Below are 16,921 nucleotides of genomic sequence, written 5' to 3'. Positions count from 1 at the left end.
AGATCTTCTGTCTCTTGGCTCCTGGCTGGGGCTCTTCTCACCCCTGGGTTAGACCTCCTGTCTCCAATATGGGAGTTGTCTACAAAATAGGAGCCCTGAGCTATCATAAGGCTTCAGTATATGATGACCCTGCAAACTCACACAGGCTGCAGGCACCCAATAAAATCTGGACACTATCTTAGCCTTTAGTTGCAGCACCCTGCTACACAGCCCACTCCTGGCCTCTGGACAGGGGTTCCCCTGACATTGTGATAGCAGCCCACTTAACTCCTTGGACGAGACCTCCTGTCTCCTAACTGGTGCGCCTCTGACCCCTGGTTGAGACCTCCTGTCTCTTGACTCTTGGCTGGGGCACCTCTGACCCCTGGTTGAGATCTCCTGTCTCTTGACTCTTGGCTGGGGTACCTCTAACCCCTGGTTGAGACCTCCTGTCTCTTGACTCTTGGTTGGGGCACCCCTGACCCCTGGTTGAGACCGCCTGTCTCTTGACTCTTGGTTGGGGCACCTCCGACCCCTGGTTGAGACCTCCTGTCTCTTGACTCTTGGCTGGGGCACCATTGACCCCTGGTTGAGACCTCCTGTCTCTTGACTCTTGGCTGGGGCACCTCCGACCCCTGGTTGAGACCTCCTGTCTCTTGACTCTTGGCTGGGGCACCTCCGACCCCTGGTTGAGACCTCCTGTCTCTTGACTCTTGGTTGGGGCACCTCTGACCCCTGGTTGAGACCTCCTGTCTCTTGACTCTTGGCTGGGGCACCTCTGACCCCTGGTTGAGACCTCCTCAGAGTTGAGTATATGACCATGCACACCTGAGAAGTCATGCAGGCTGCAGGCACCCAGTAAAATCTGGAAACAGTGTTGAAAGTTCCATCCCACCCAAGACATTTGGGAACCTTCAAGCTTCAGGCCCCAATCCAAGTTTACAAAATTCAGAAAAAGGCAAAACCACAGCTTTCTCTGCTCAGAAACAATTGCCTTAATGTGAATCCTGTGATTTTCTCTTTTATTATCACAGTGGCAGGGGCTCGCACTGTCACAGTGGCTATATTAGCCCTGCATCAGTTTTTTTTGTCCACTCTAATGGCAGGTCCACTTTAAAATGGTTTCTTCATATCACCAGCGTTATCCAGCAGTGAAGTGTCTGCAGCATCCCCCAGGTGGACATAGCGAGGGCAATGTTCTATCCAATGGAATGATGAATTGATGGGTTTGCTAGTATAGTGTGACGACGGCCCCCCCGATGGGCCAATAAATACATACAATTTCTATAATGGGACGATTAGAGACTTTGCAATAACTGCTGTCTGCTGCTTTTAAAACAGAGTGTGTCATAGTGGAAAAAATACGTTTTCAGAAAGTGCTGATAAATATAGGACGAGATGGCTCTGTCTGTAATTTTCTACACTCTCCACATTATTACCAGTAACAGGATACTTGTGGAGGCAGATTTCATCTCACAGACCGGCTGTGCTTTATAAAGACCTGGGTGCGTGCTACCGCTGGACGCTGTATAGACGCCCCCCTGGATACATTCCATGTCTACTAAATACCCCATGTGAAAAAAGACACCCAGAGCATTAGAGTGTAAGCTCCTCTGGTACAGAGACAGATGTGACTGGCTCAGTGTTCTCTGTACAGCACTGTGGTATATGTCAGAGCTATATAAATGTATAATATTAATAATAATAGTGTGTGACAGTGGGGAGGGGACATTAGAGCGTAAGCTCTCCTGGTTCAAGGTCTGATGTTACTGGCTCATTGATCACTGTACTGCACTACAGAATATGTCAGAGTTATAAATTTGTATAATAATAATAGTGTGTGACTGGGGGGGGGGGGCATTAGAGTGTAAGCTCCTCTGGTAAAGAGACTGATGTGACTGGCTCAGCGTTCTCTGTACAGCACTGCGGTATATGTCAGAGCTATATAAATGTATAATAATAATAATAAAAATAATAACACTAGTGTGTGACTGTGGGGGGGGGGGGGGACATTAGAGTGTAAGCTCCTCTGTAACAGAGACTGATATGACTGGCTCAGTGATCTCTGTACAGCACTGCGGTATATGTCAGAGCTATATAAAGGTAGAATAATAATATTATTATTATTATTATTATTAATAGTGTGTGACTGGGGGGGGGGGACATTAGAATGTAAGCTCCTCTGGTAAAGAGACTGATGTGACTGGCTCAGCGTTCTCTGTACAGCACTGCGGTATATGTCAGAACTATATAAATGTATTATAAGAATAGTGTGTGACTGTGAGGGGACATTAGAGTGTAAGCTCCTCTGGTACAGAGACTGATATGACTGGCTCACTGTTCTTTGTATAGCACTGTGGTATATGTCAGAGCTATATAAAATAAATAAATAACATCTTCCAGTAAATAATAAGGAAATTGGGATTCAGAAAGGTGGGTGATGAAAAATGCAGAAAGACATATCCAGGTATACAGTAGGACTCGGTGCTCCATAACATTATTATTTGGGAAGGGATGAAAGGTATAGTGATGTGAATTAGAAAGCGCCTTCATGTGAAGGTGAGCGACTGTGGCCGGGGGCGGGGGGGTTGTTGTTTATTAGAGTGTAAGCTCCTCTGGACAGAGTGGTTCTCCATGGGCGTCGGAGAACCAATAGCTGTCCTGGTTTATCATGCAGTGATGTGACTTCGGTGAACGTTCATGCACGGTGCGCTATATTTTGTGGTTTTCCGCGCTCACAGGCGGCTCTGACGGCTGATTCCATATGACAGCCATGTGAAAAGTAATGAGTGTTTTCTTTTTATTCGGTTATCCGCCGCTATTCTCAATGGCCGCGCTCTCTGTAGGAGCTTATTCAGCTCGCCGTAATGAGCGCACCGCCTGCAATTCTCATTACTGGAGACGATAAACTCCAGTGGGGAATCTCCGTCACTAAACACTGCTGAATTTCCTCTGATCGCGGGATTTATGAGGCGCTGCGAGGACAGGATATGGAATATAATAATGCAGTCACTGCTACTGTATATCAAGGGACTAGAATGGTGGGCCGGCTCCCTGAGCTGTGGATAGAATCTGGAAAAAAAAGATCTGCTCCACCACCAAATCATCCAATCATGGCACAGTCACCACCAAATCATCCAATCATGGCACGGTCACCACCAAAACCCCCAATCATGGCACTGTCACCACCAAATCACCCAATCATGGCATGGTCCCCACCAAATCACCCAATCATGGCACGGTCACCACCAAATCACCCAATTATGGGACTGTCCCAACCGATTCATCCAATCACGGCACTGTCACCACCAAATCACCCAATTATGGCACGGTCCCCACCAAATCACCCAATCATGGCACGGTCACCACCAAATCACCCAATTATGGGACTGTCCCAACCGATTCATCCAATCACGGCACTGTCACCACCAAAACCCCCAATCATGGCACTGTCACCACCAAATCACCCAATCATGGCACTGTCCCCACCAAATCACCCAATCATGGCATGGTCACCACCAAAACCCCCAATCATGGCACTGTCCCCACCAAATCACCCAATTATGGCACTGTCCCAACCGATTCATCCAATCACGGCACTGTCACCACCAAATCACCCAATTATGGCACAGTCACCACCAAAACCCCCAATCATGGCACTGTCCCCACCAAATCACCCAATCATGGCACTGTCCCCACCAAATCACCCAATCATGGCACGGTCACCACCAAAACCCCCAATCATGGCACGGTCACCACCAAAACCCCCAATCATGGCACGGTCACCAAAAAACCCCCAATCATGGCACGGTCACCACCAAAACCCCCAATCATGGCACTGTCCCCACCAAATCACCCAATCATGGCACGGTCAGCACCAAAACCCCCAATCATGGCACGGTCACCACCAAAACCCCCAATCATGGCACGGTCACCACCAAAACCCCCAATCATGGCACTGTCCCCACCAAATCACCCAATCATGGCATGGTCACCACCAAAACCCCTAATCATGGCACTGTCCCCACCAAATCACCCAATTATGGCACTGTCCCAACCGATTCATCCAATCACGGCACTGTCACCACCAAATCACCCAATTATGGCACAGTCACCACCAAAACCCCCAATCATGGCACTGTCCCCACCAAATCACCCAATCATGGCACTGTCCCCACCAAATCACCCAATCATGGCACGGTCACCACCAAAACCCCCAATCATGGCACGGTCACCACCAAAACCCCCAATCATGGCACGGTCACCAAAAAACCCCCAATCATGGCACGGTCACCACCAAAACCCCCAATCATGGCACTGTCCCCACCAAATCACCCAATAATGGCATGGTCACCACCAAAACCCCCAATCATGGCACTGTCCCCACCAAATCACCCAATTATGGCACTGTCCCAACCGATTCATCCAATTACGGCACTGTCACCACCAAATCACCCAATTATGGCACGGTCACCACCAAAACCCCCAATCATGGCACTGTCACCACCAAATCACCCAATCATGGCACTGTCCCCACCAAATCACCCAATCATGGCACGGTCACCACCAAAACCCCCAATCATGGCACGATCACCACCAAAACCCCCAATCATGGCACGGTCACCACCAAAACCCCCAATCATGGCACTGTCACCACCAAATCACCCAATCATGGCACTGTCACTACCAAATCATCCAATCAGGGCACTGTCACCCCCAAATCATCCAATTATGGCATTGTCACCACCAAACCATCCAATCAAGGCTATGTCACCACCAAATCATCCAATCAGGGCACTGTCCCCACCAAATCAAAACATGGCACTGTCCCCACCAAATCAACCAATCATGGCACTGTCAGCACCAAATCATCCAATCAGGGCACTGTCACCACTAGATCATCCAATCATGGCACTGTCACCACCAAATCACCCAATCAGGGCACTGTCACCACCAAATCATCCAATCAGGGCACTGTCACCACCAAATCATCCAATCAGGGCACTGTCACCACCAAATCATCCAAACACGGCACTGTCAACACCAAATCATCCAATCATGGCACTGTCACCACTAGATCATCCAATCATGGCACTGTCACCACTAGATCATCCAATCATGGCACTGTCACCACCAAATCATCCAATCATGGGCGCGATCAGCGCAAACTGTCCAATCATAGATCGGTTAACACCAAATCATCTAATCACAGCACTGTCAGCATCACCCTGTCCACTCATGGCACTGTGAGCTCTCCACTGTCCAATCACGGCACTGTGAGCATCACACTGTCCAATCATGGCTCAGCTCTCTGCACCATCTATGTACAGCACGATGATGTCACTGCTACTTTTACACGGCAATATCTTGGTTTGAAAAGGCATTTGAAACACAAAAGTTGATCAATATTCTTTGAGGAATCGATTTAAATGAAAATTTGTGTGCCCGGAGTTCAGCCTTAAACTGGAACTTTATGCCATTACATAAAAATGGGTGAAGAGGCAGGATTTCTAATACAGAAGAGACATGCTTTGCCAAAGCTGACGGAACTCCTGCACATACACGGGAGTGACATCATCTTGGCCCACCCAATGACAGCGGCCAGTGATCGACACCCGGAAGTCAGCTGCCTAAAGTTTAATAATTATGAAGAAGATTGTGGAGACTTACGGGAGATCTTCCAGCTTGGAGGCCTCGTGTCTGGGGTCGAGCAGATCGTAGCCGCACTCGTTGTAGATCTCCAGGTAGGAGATGTGGAGGGTGTACACTTTACTGCTGTCCTGATTGGAGGAAGAGGATACAGTGAGGAGCCGGAGAGTAAGATCTGTAGAGAAATGTTCCAATACTGCTTTGCAGGGATGAGAAACAGAGAGATCGTTCCCTCTGTACAGAGCCCTGTGTTTTTGTCAACACTGAGCTCTGTGCTGTGATTGGACACAGGCGATCAGCAGGTCCTGGCCCTGAATCATTGGGCGGGATTTGCTGGCAGACTCCCACTGTATACAATCATAGCGGGTGCAGGTGTGCGCCCCAAATCCGGAAGGGTATGCTACTTTGCCTACACTCACCACATTGTATTACATTGCGGGTGGGAAATGGTTAAAGTGAATGTAAAAGGTAGAAGGTGCATTCTATGCATTAAGATAAAGATCCTTCTGTGTACAGCAGCCCTCCCCCCCCCCCCAGCCCCCCTAATACTTACCTGAGCCCCATCTCTATCCAGCGATGTCCACAAGTCCCTCGGCCATCCTGAGAGTCTCCCTCCTGATTGGCTGAGGCACAGCAGCGGCAACATTGGCTGCCAATGCTGTCAATCAAATTCAGTCAACCAATGAGGAGAGAGAGGGGGTGGGGACTTATCGGGGCCCCGTGTCTGAATGGACACAGGGAGCTGTGACGCGGCTCGGATGCCCCCATAGCAAGCTGCTTACTGTGGGGGGCACTCTACAGGAGGGAGGGGCCAGGAGAGCCAAAGAGGGACCCGGGAAGAGGAGGATCGGGGCTGCTCTGTGCAAAACCAACTGCAACAGTGCAGGCAAGTATAACATTTTTGTTATTTTTATTTTTTTTTTTAAAACAACGAGACTTTACAATCACTTTAAGGGCACTTTCACACTGGGGTGGGCGGGTGTCGGCGGTAAAGCACCACTTTACCGTCGTTTTTGCAGCACTTTTCGGCTGCCAGCGAAAGAGTTAAAAGCGCCCACTTGGGTGGTGCTGCCCATTGATTTCAATGGGCAGGGCCGCTTTAGGAGCGCTGTTAACACCACTCCTACAGCGCCTAAAAGCTGCTTCTTGCCTGACTTTTTTGAGCATCCTGTCAGCGCAGCGCCCCAGTGTGAAAGCACATGGGCTTTCACACTGGAGTGAGAGGAGAAGCGCTATTTTTATCGCTATAGTGCCTGTAAAGCGCCTCAGTGTGAAAGTAGCCTCAGGCTACTTTTACACTGGGACGCTTTTCAGGCGTTTTAACGCTAAAAAAAGCGCCTGTAAAGCACCTGAAAAGTGCCTCTCAAGCCTCCCCAATGTGAAAGTCCGAGTGTTTTCACACTGAGGGCGGTGCGCTTGTAGGACGGGAAAAAAAGTCCTGCAAGCAGCATCTTTGGGGCGGTGCGGGAGCGCTGTTTACACCCCTCCTAAACTGCCCCTGCCATTGAAATCATTGCTTTTCGGGTGCTTTTAACCCTTTCCTCGGCTGCTAGTGGGGGTTAAAAGCGCCGCTATAACAGCGGTAAAGTGCCGCTAAAACTAGCGGCGCTTAACCACTAACGCGCCCCGCTCCCCGGTGTGAAAGGAGTAAGTGAACTTATCCTTTAACGTTCCCTGGTCCAGTGTAATACCCACTATAGACAATGTATGGTTTGCCTCCATCTATTTCATATATATAAAGAGATCCCCAAGAGACTCTCATTGTTCTACATCTGTATTTGTGGTTATAATCTGTATTCATAGGACTTTTCATACTCTCTGTGGATGGGAACTTTCATCTACTTTTATACTTTTGTACAACTGACTTCAATACACTTTGGAAACTGAGCCTAGCTCTGAGGAAGAAGGTGCGCCCCCGAAACGCGTGTTCTGTGCATGTCCATGCATTGTTTTTATGGCCTTTTGTCAGTTGCATTTTGTGAGTACCCACTTTTATATAAAACATTTTTATTATTAAATTATCTTTGGTAATGCACTAGGTGTGTGCACCCTTCCATTTCTCTTGTAGAACACTTTAGAAAATCTTCGGGGGGGGGGGGGGGGGGGCATTTACTAAAACTGAAGAGTGTAAAATCTGGTGCAGCTCTGCATCGCGGCGATCAGTGGAGCGGTGTGTCAGTCTGACACGCCGCTACACTGATCTTGGTAAAAAGCCTCCGGCGGAGGCTCTTTACCACGTGATCAGCCGTGTCCAATCACGGCTGATCACGCTGTCAATAGGAAGAACCGTTGATCGGCTCTTCCTCACTCGCGTCTGACAGACGCAAGTAGAGGAGAGCCGATCGGCGGCTCTCCTGGCAGGGGGGGGTCTGCGCTGATTGTTTATCAGCGCAGCCCCCCCGCAGATCACCACACTGGACCACCAGGGATCGCCACTAGGACCACCAGGGAAGGGGCAACATGTGGATGGCCAGGTATGTACCCCATGGCCATCCACGTGTGCCAAATCTGTGCCAATCAATGCCCACAAATGGGCACTGATTGGCACAATTATGTTGCAGTGATGCCCAGCAATGCCACCCTTAGGGGCATCACTGCAAACAAGTAATGCCATCAGTGCCACCCATCAGTGTCCATTCATGCCACCTGTCAGTGCCCATCCGTGCCCAGTGCCCATCTATCAGTGCCCATCTGTGCCAACTATCAGTGCCACCCATAAGTAACCATCAATGCCACCTACGAGTGCCCATCAATGCCACCTATGAGTGCCCATCAATGCCACCTATGAGTGCCCATCCGTGCCACCTATGAGTGCCCATCAGTGCCGCATACCAGTGCCACCTATCAGTGCCCATCAGTGCCACCTATCAGTGCCCATCAGTGCCGCCTATCAGTGCCCATCATCAGTGCCCCCTCATCGGTGCCACCTCATCGGTGCCCATCAGTGCCGCCGTATCAGTGCCCGTCAGTGCAGCCATATCAGTGCCCGTCATTGAAGAAGAAAACATACTTATTTACAAAAAGTTTTAACAGAAACAAAGAAAAACTTGTTTTTTTTCAAAATTTTCGGTCTTTTTTTATTTGTTGCGCAAAAAATAAAAACCGCAGAGGTGATCAAATACTACAAAAAGACAGAACAAAAAGTGGGAACAAAATGATAAAAAATTTGTTTGGGTACAGTGTAGCATGACCGCGCAATTGTCATTCAAATTGCGACAGCGCTGAAAGCTGAAAATTGGCGCCTGGGCAGGAAGGTGTCTAAGTGCCCGGTATTGAAGTGGTTAATTGAACAAGCTGAAGTTAGAAGCTGATTGGCTGCCATGCAGAGCTGCACCAGTTTTAGTAAATCTCCCCCAATGTATGTGATTTCATACAGTCCGATACATTACAAAAAAAATAAATAAACCGATAACCACCCCCACCCCCCCCCCCTCAATATTAATAACAGTCTGTTTTTACCTTCTGGAACTCCTCGAATATATAGGAGAGGGTCCTGGGGATGATTCCTCTGTCACCGTAACGTTCGGCTCCTCCGGTAATAGTGAAGGTTTTGCCGCTGCCGGTCTGCCCGTAGGCGAATATGGTGCCATTGTAGCCGGTCAGGACACTGCAAAAGAGGAAGAAGAAATTCCAACATGAGATCTCAATGACACATCAACACGAGATCTGTGGATTGAATTTAGGGTATGGTGAGCAGATATTCTAATCATAGCGGAGCTGGAACGTTTCTTGGAGAGTATTGACAGTTCCGGCTCTACTTGCTGACAGGAATCGATCTTTACAATGGAACTCCGAGATAAATAAATATTGTCTAAATCCATCCATTGTGTGTATTCTTCCTGAATCTCAGTGTGATTTGTGTATTTCTTCCAGATCTGTGCAGATCCAGTGTGAGACTTCCTGTAATAAAGACCGCCCACTGCTGCTCTCTCTCCTTGTGCAGGGGGACCGGTCTGGTCTCCGCCCCCTCCTGTATTTTTCTATAGTAGGTGGGTCTAATGGACCCCTCCCACAGCTCTGCTCTCTCTCCTTGGGTAGGGGGACTGGTCTTGTCTCCGCCCCCTCATGTAGTTTTCTACAGGCAGCCTGTAGTGGGTGGAGCCTGCTGAGCCCCTCCCACAGCTCTGCTCTCTCTCCTTGTGCAGGGGGACTGATCTTGTCTTCACCCCCTCTTGTCGTTTTCTACAGTGGGTGGAGCCTGCTGTGTCCCTCCCACAGCTCTGCCCCGTCTCCTTGTGCAGGGTGAGTGGTCTTGTCCCCGCCCCCTCCTGTCATTTTTTATAGTAGGTGGGGGCTAATGGGCCTCTGCTCTTTCTCTCCCTGTGCAGGGTGACTGGTCTTGTCTCCACACTCTCCTGTAGTTTGGTACAGTGGGTGGAGCCAGTTGGGCCCCTCCCACAGCTCTGCTCTCTCTCCTTGGGTAGGGGGACTAGTCTTGTCTCTGCCCCTCCTGTAGTTTTCTACAGTCAGCCGGTAGTGGGTGGAGTCTGTTGGGCCCCTCCCACGGCTCTGCTCTCTATCCTTGGGTAGGGGGACTGGTCTTGTCTCTGCCCCTCCTGTAGTTTTCTACATTCAGCCGGTAGTGGGTGGAGTCTGCTGAGCCCCTCCCATGGTTCTGCTCTCTATCCTTGTGCAGGGGGACTGGTCTTGTCCCCGCCCCCTCCTGTAGTTTTGTACAGTGGGTGGAGCCTGCTGGAACCCCTCCCACAGCTCTGCTCTCTCTCCTTGTGCAGGGGGGCTGGTTTTGTCTCCGCCCCCTCCTGTTGTTTTATATAGTAGGTGGGGTCTAATGGGCCCCTCCCACAGCTCTGCTCTCTCTCCTTGTGCAGGGGGACTGGTCTTGTCTCCGCCCCCTCCTGTAGGTTTCTGCAGGCAGCCTATAGTGGGTGGAATCTGCTGGGCGCCTCCCACAGCTCTCCTTGTAGTGGGTGGAGCCTGCTGGGCCCCTCCCACAGCTCTGCTCTCTCCTTGTGCAGGGGGGCTGGTTTTGTCTCCGCCCCCTCCTGTTGTTTTATATAGTAGGTGGGGTCTAACGGGCCCCTCCCACAGCTCTGCGCTCCGCACAGGCTATGCACAACACAGTGATGATGTCACTGCTACTTTTACAAGGTAATATCTGGGGCTGTAAAAACATCCGGTGCACACAAAGTGAATTTATATTCTTTGTGGCGATTGAGGAATATATTACAATTAAAATTTTGTGCCCGGAGTTCAGCTTTAACATTTGAGGATAGAGATATAGGAGCTGCCATGGCAGAGGGTTGGAGGTCACCTTGTAGTCGCCAACTTGTCAAACTACCTGTTGTCACAAGATGTCTCCCGGCTCCTAAGTGTGCAGCGTGTGGGAGGTCAGGCAATAATAAATGAAGATCAGGTTTATCAAAATTATTTTGAAATTTGCAAAATAAATCTATTGATATATATATATAGATTTTTTGTTTTTGTTTTAGCAAATCTGTTTTTGGGAGTAAATGGGATTGGCTGGGAAGGAAAGAGCTAGATGATGCTGGATATCCTCCAGCCAGGAAATCAGGGGGGCTCTATCTGACTTGCTGTTGTGCATGTTGTGAGAAGCTCACAGTGTGCGGAGAAATCAGAGGAAGCCGTTTCAGTCCAGGAGAGGAGCCGCTACAACTGTGCAAGACTGAAGGGGAGGGGGGACTGAAGGGGAGGGGGGACTGAAGGGGGGGGGGACTGAAGGGGGGGGGGGACTGAAGGGGAGGGGGGACTGAAGGGGAGGGGGGACTGAAGGGGAGGGGGGACTGAAGGGGGGGGGACTGAATGGGGGGGTGGAGTTCTGCTTTATCCTGTTAACAATTTTTGATTTTATGGGGGGGGGGAGGGAGGAAAATAAATGTAGCTTAAAAAGGAAACAAGGCAGCACATGTCACAGAAGAGGGGGGGGGGGAGGGGGGTATTTTAGGCGTTTGTTCTTCTAGCGCAGAGAGTGACATCACAGACCACTTGACTTTTTCTGGGTATTTTTAGATCTATATTTTTGTTTGAGTTTAAATTAACTGGAACTAAATGGAGGAAAAAAAGATATTTCAGCGGAATAAATTACAGGAGACGGCGGGTCAGCGAGTGCGCCACAGCTGTGATCTCCACGAGACGCGACACGAGAAGGACGGCGCTGTACACCATACACTTCTATCTATGGATTTCCTCCTAAAGAGGCCCTGTCACCAACCCCAACACTGCCCCGAAAAGCAAAGAAGAACGAAGAATGAAGTATTTTTAAATGGTTACTGGCAACTTTTTTATTTTCCATAAATTATTTTTGTAATTACTTTTTTTAATTGAGTGCTTTTGAACTTGTCACCATTTCATCCAGTGACTCCGGGTGCTCTCCAGTGTCTACTACCCCCCCCCCCCCCCCGTGCTCCCCATGTCATGTAATGTTTTTCAAGTGCACTCCCCGTGTCTCCAAGCACCCCTCCCCATATCAGCTAGTCTAGTGACATGATAATATGCGTCTCAGTGTCCCCAAGCACCCCCCCCCCCCCAGTGCACACCATTCATCTAGTGACTCCAAGTGTTCCCCTGTGCCCCCAGGTGTCTCCCAGCATGCCCCCCCCCCCCCCCCCAGAGTGCACAGCATTCATCTAGTGACCTCAAGTGCACCCTAGTGTCTCCAAGAATCCGAACTCAAACCCCCCCTCCCAGCGCACTTCATGTCATCTGCTGGCTTCAAGTCTCCCAGTGTCTTCGAGCACCCCAGGCGCACACCATTACCATTCATCTAGTGACTCCAAGTGCACCCCTGTGTCTCTAAGCACCCCCCCCCAGCACACACAATGTCATCTAGCAACTCCAAGCGTCTGCCTGTGACTCCAAGCACCCCCCCAGTGCACCCCACATCATCTAGGGACTCCAAGTGCGCCCCTGTGTCTTCCAGCACCCCTCAGTGCACCACATGTCATCTAGTGATTCCAAGTGTCCTCCTGTGTCTCTAAGCACCCCCCAGCACACACAATGTCATCTAGCAACTCCAAGTGTCCCCCTGTGACTCCAAGAAACCCCCAGTGCACCCCATGTCATCCAGGGACTCCAAATGTGCCCCTGTCTTCAAGCACCCCATGACATCTAGTGATTCCAAGTGTCCCCCCTGTGTCTTCAAGCACCCCTCAGTGCACCCCATGTTAAGTAGTGACTCCAAGTGTCCTTCTGTGTCTCCTAGCCACCCCCCCCCCCAGCACACACAATGTCATCTAGCAACTCTAAGTCTCTGCCTGTGACTCCAATCACCCCCCAGTGCACCCCATGTCATCTAGGGACTCCAAGTGTTCCACCTGTGTCTTCAAGCACCCCTCAGTGCACCCCATGTCATCTAGTGACTCCAAGAGTACTCCTGTGTCCCCAAGCACCCCCCAGCGCACACAATGTAATCTAGCAACTCCAAGTGTCCCCCTGTGACTCCAAGAAACCCCCAGTGCACCCTATGACATCTAGGGACTCTAAGTGCGCCCATGTCTTCAAGCACCCGTAGTGTACCCCATGACATCTAGTGATTCCAAGTGTCCCCCTCTGTCTTCAAGCACCCCTTAGAGCACCCCATGTCATCTAGTAATTCCAAGTGTCCCCCCTCTGTCTTCAAGCACCCCTTAGAGCACCCCATGTCATCTAGTAATTCCAAGTGTCCCCCTGTGTCTTCAAGCAGCCCTCAGTGCACCCCATGTTAAGTAGAGACTCCAAGTGTCCTCCTGTGTCTATAAGCACCTCCCCCCCATCACACACAATGTCATCTAGCGACTCCAAGTGTCTGCCTGTGACTCCAATCACCGCCCAGTGCACCCCATGTCATCTAGGGACTCCAAGTGTTCCACCTGTGTCTTCAAGCACCCCTCAGTGCACCCCATGTCATCCAGGGACTGCAAGTGTGTCCCTGTACATCTGGGTGTCACCAAACACTACCCCCCCCCCCCCCCCCCAAGTGCACACCATTCATCTAGTGATTTGAAGGGTGCCCTGGTGTCATGCAGTGGACAGTCTGGACAGTCCCTCTCAGTGAATAATATAGGTCCCTGTCCATGACAACTGGCAAAAGGGATTTTATTTTTCTGGTTCAGACCTAATCTATAACACACTGAAAGGGAGGAATGCATGGCATATTTTTTATTTCAATTATTCCACATTATCTGCTGATAAATTGGGGCCTCCATAATATGTTCTCAGAGCTTTGTTTCTTTTATGTTTTTTTATTTTACTTTATGGGGTGTTTTATTTATTTATATATTTTTAACTACATTGGTGGTTTTATAATATGCAGACAATTCAGTACAGACCACAGTTAGTGAGGTTCTTTGAGCTGAAAATTCGAAGCGTTTTGTACATGGACCATATACAGTATTGTTGATGTATTCCGTCATGCATTGGTTTTTTTTTTGTGCTCTTTTCTTTTATGTGGTTGTCAAAACTATAATAAACATTTTATTAAGCAAAACGTTTTGTACTGCCTGTGTCCCCAATGGAGAAATTCTGTTCACTTCCTGTCCTGGTGACCACACAAAATGTAAGAAGGACACACACGGTAATTAAAAGTGGGTTGTTTTCAATCTTCACAAAAAAAAAAAAAAATAAAGTTTTTGTCTGGAGTTGCTCTTTAATTGATTTAATCAGATACAATGTAGATCGGTGTTTTTGTTATTGCCATGGTTTGTGGTTGTGCTATTTCAGGCTTGTATGAACTGTATGCCTGTTTTGCACATTTTTGCATTATTATTCATACAGACTTGCGTTTGTGTGAATGTGAGATATCTTTGCTATGTTACTTGTATTTTATGCCAACAACCACAAAGCTCTCCGATCCACATACATTATAATCAGGTACACAGTGTTCCCGCGCGCAGGGTTTGCTCGCTGTCGTAGCTCGCTCCTATCAATCATTCCGGAAAATAAAGAGTAAGTAAAACAGAGGTGAGAAACCTGCATGTGACGATTCTAAGGGTGCCTCGGGGCCCCTCCAGTACTAAGCGCTGTGCCAACACCACCCATCATTCTATGTTTTTTTAATACTCTGCAGTAATTTGTTCCACTTTATCTGCAACATTTAGCTAGTGTCTATAGTGTACAGCAGGGATATGCAATTAGTGGACCTCCAGCTGTTGCAGAACTACAAGTCCCATGAGGCATAGCAAGACTCTGACAGCCACAAGTATGACACCCAGAGGCAGAGGCATGATGGGACTTGTAGTTTTGCAACAGCTGGAGGTCCGCTAATTGCAAATCCCTGGTGTAAGGAATACCTCGGATTGCGGGTAAGGCAGTTTATGAGTGATATAAAAAAAAAAAAAAAAAAAGCTGACTCGATTTGCAAGCGTCTCGCAAGATTCAAGCCTCTGTGGTGTGCAGTACCGCAAGTGGCCAGAGGTGTGGGGGTGCCGGTGACGCTCGGAAACACTCCATTCCCGGGTGTCTCCAATTGTCTCCCAGTGATCTCCAACTGTCTCCCAGTGATCTCCGACTGTCTCCCAGTGGTCTCTCAGTGGTCCCCGACTGTCTCCCAGTGGTCCCCGACTGTCTCCCAGTGGTCTCTGAGTGGTCTCAGACTGTCTCCCAGTGGTCTCCCAGTGGTCTCAGACTGTCTCCCAGTGGTCTCCCAGTGGTCTCAGACTGTCTCCCAGTGGTCTCCCAGTGGTCTCAGACTGTCTCCCAGTGGTCTCCCAGTGGTCTCAGACTGTCTCCCAGTGGTCTCCCAGTGGTCTCAGACTGTCTCCCAGTGGTCTCTGAGTGGTCTCAGAATGTCTCCCAGTGGTCTCAGACTGTCTCCCAGTGGTCTCCGACTGTCTCCCAGTGGTCTCAGACTGTCTCCCAGTGGTCTCCCAGTGGTCTCAGACTGTCTCCCAGTGGTCTCAGACTGTCTCCCAGTGGTCTCAGACTGTCTCCCAGTGGTCTCTGAGTGGTCTCAGAATGTCTCCCAGTAGTCTCAGAATGTCTCCCAGTGGTCTCAGAATGTCTCCCAGTGGTCTCAGACTGTCTCCCAGTGGTCTCCCAGTGGTCTCCCAGTGGTCTCAGACTGTCTCCCAGTGGTCTCTGAGTGGTCTCAGAATGTCTCCCAGTGGTCTCAGAATGTCTCCCAGTAGTCTCAGAATGTCTCCCAGTGGTCTCTGAGTGGTCTCAGAATGTCTCCCAGTGGTCTCAGACTGTCTCCCAGTGGTCTCTGAGTGGTCTCAGAATGTCTCCCAGTGGTCTCAGAATGTCTCCCAGTGGTCTCAGACTGTCTCCCAGTGATCTCTGAGTGGTCTCAGAATGTCTCCCAGTGATCTCTGAGTGGTCTCAGAATGTCTCCCAGTGGTCTCTGAGTGGTCCCAGAATGTCTCCCAGTGGTCTCAGACTGTCTCCCAGTGTCTCCCTGTGGCATCTGTCTCCCCGTGGTCTCCGACTGTCTCTGAGCGTTTCCGAGTATCTCCAGCACCCCCCACCTCTGGCCACATGCGGTACTGCATACACTAGCAGTGACACTGGAACAAATTATCTTTGTTTCCATTGATTCCTATGGGGAAATTCGCTTTGATATACGAGTGCTTTGGATTACAAGCATTCTTCTGAAACAGAAGATGCTCGTAATCCAAGGTACCAATGTATTCCTTTTAAGTTATGTTTAAATAAAAAAAAAAACCTACCTGGATCTCAGAAGCTGGCAGAGTCCATGTCCACTGTGGGCATCTGAAGCCCTCCAGTATCTATTTCTGGGACTGGGTGCAGCTGGCTACCCAGCATGTACCTCCCGATCTCGCGCCTGCGCAGTGAAGCCACTGAGCGTCTCTCTCTCTCTCTTCCCGACAAGGTTGCCATAGCAATGGAGGCCTTGGCGCAGGTTCTCGCCCCGTTGCCATAGCAACCTGTCCATCTTGACATCCTGGTCCTCCCATGCATGACGTTTTCCGGTCTGTAGATAACGCGAGATTTAGTCACTAGGTGATTCGCAAGGACTCCTGGGATACATGACGTCGCTATCAAAGGAGCCCTTGCTAATCGCCTAGCTAAGTTATCGCCTAGAGGGGGGGCTGCCGGAAGTGCGGATGAAAGAAGACTGCAAAAAAGTGTTTACATACCAAAAAAAAAAAAAGTTTCCATTGGGAAAATGATGCTCAAAAGGGGATAACATCAAAAGAATATATTTCACCATAAGTGGACTAGATTGTTGTCACCATCCTATATACATTAATATGTGAGAAGGGGTCCCCCAAAGAGGATTGGGCAATGCCCTTAAAATCCCAATCCTCTTTGGGGGACCCCTTCTCACAAAGGGGATAACATAGACAGCAAGAAATGGGTGGAGCTTCGCTTTTAA

General features: G+C 49.5%; 1 protein-coding gene across 1 annotated transcript in view; it reads right to left on the bottom strand.

Moving 5' to 3' along the window:
• LOC141141309 (kinesin-like protein KIF6) overlaps nucleotides 1-12,370 on the bottom strand; it is a 50,788-nt gene extending 38,418 nt beyond the window's left edge. Inside the window, exons 1-3 of the mRNA XM_073628985.1 lie at nucleotides 12,300-12,370; nucleotides 9,088-9,235; nucleotides 5,650-5,759 (exon numbers count right to left, since the gene is read on the bottom strand). Coding sequence (XP_073485086.1) covers nucleotides 5,650-5,759; nucleotides 9,088-9,235; nucleotides 12,300-12,370 — 329 coding nt within the window. The remainder of the gene's footprint in view (nucleotides 1-5,649; nucleotides 5,760-9,087; nucleotides 9,236-12,299) is intronic.
• Nucleotides 12,371-16,921: the final 4,551 nt, after the last annotated feature.

Source organism: Aquarana catesbeiana, linkage group LG04, assembly GCF_042186555.1.
Source record: "Aquarana catesbeiana isolate 2022-GZ linkage group LG04, ASM4218655v1, whole genome shotgun sequence".
Taxonomy (NCBI): Eukaryota; Metazoa; Chordata; class Amphibia; order Anura; family Ranidae; genus Aquarana; species Aquarana catesbeiana.
Note: the sequence above shows the minus strand (reverse complement) of the source record. Positions and strands in the feature narration are given on the sequence as shown.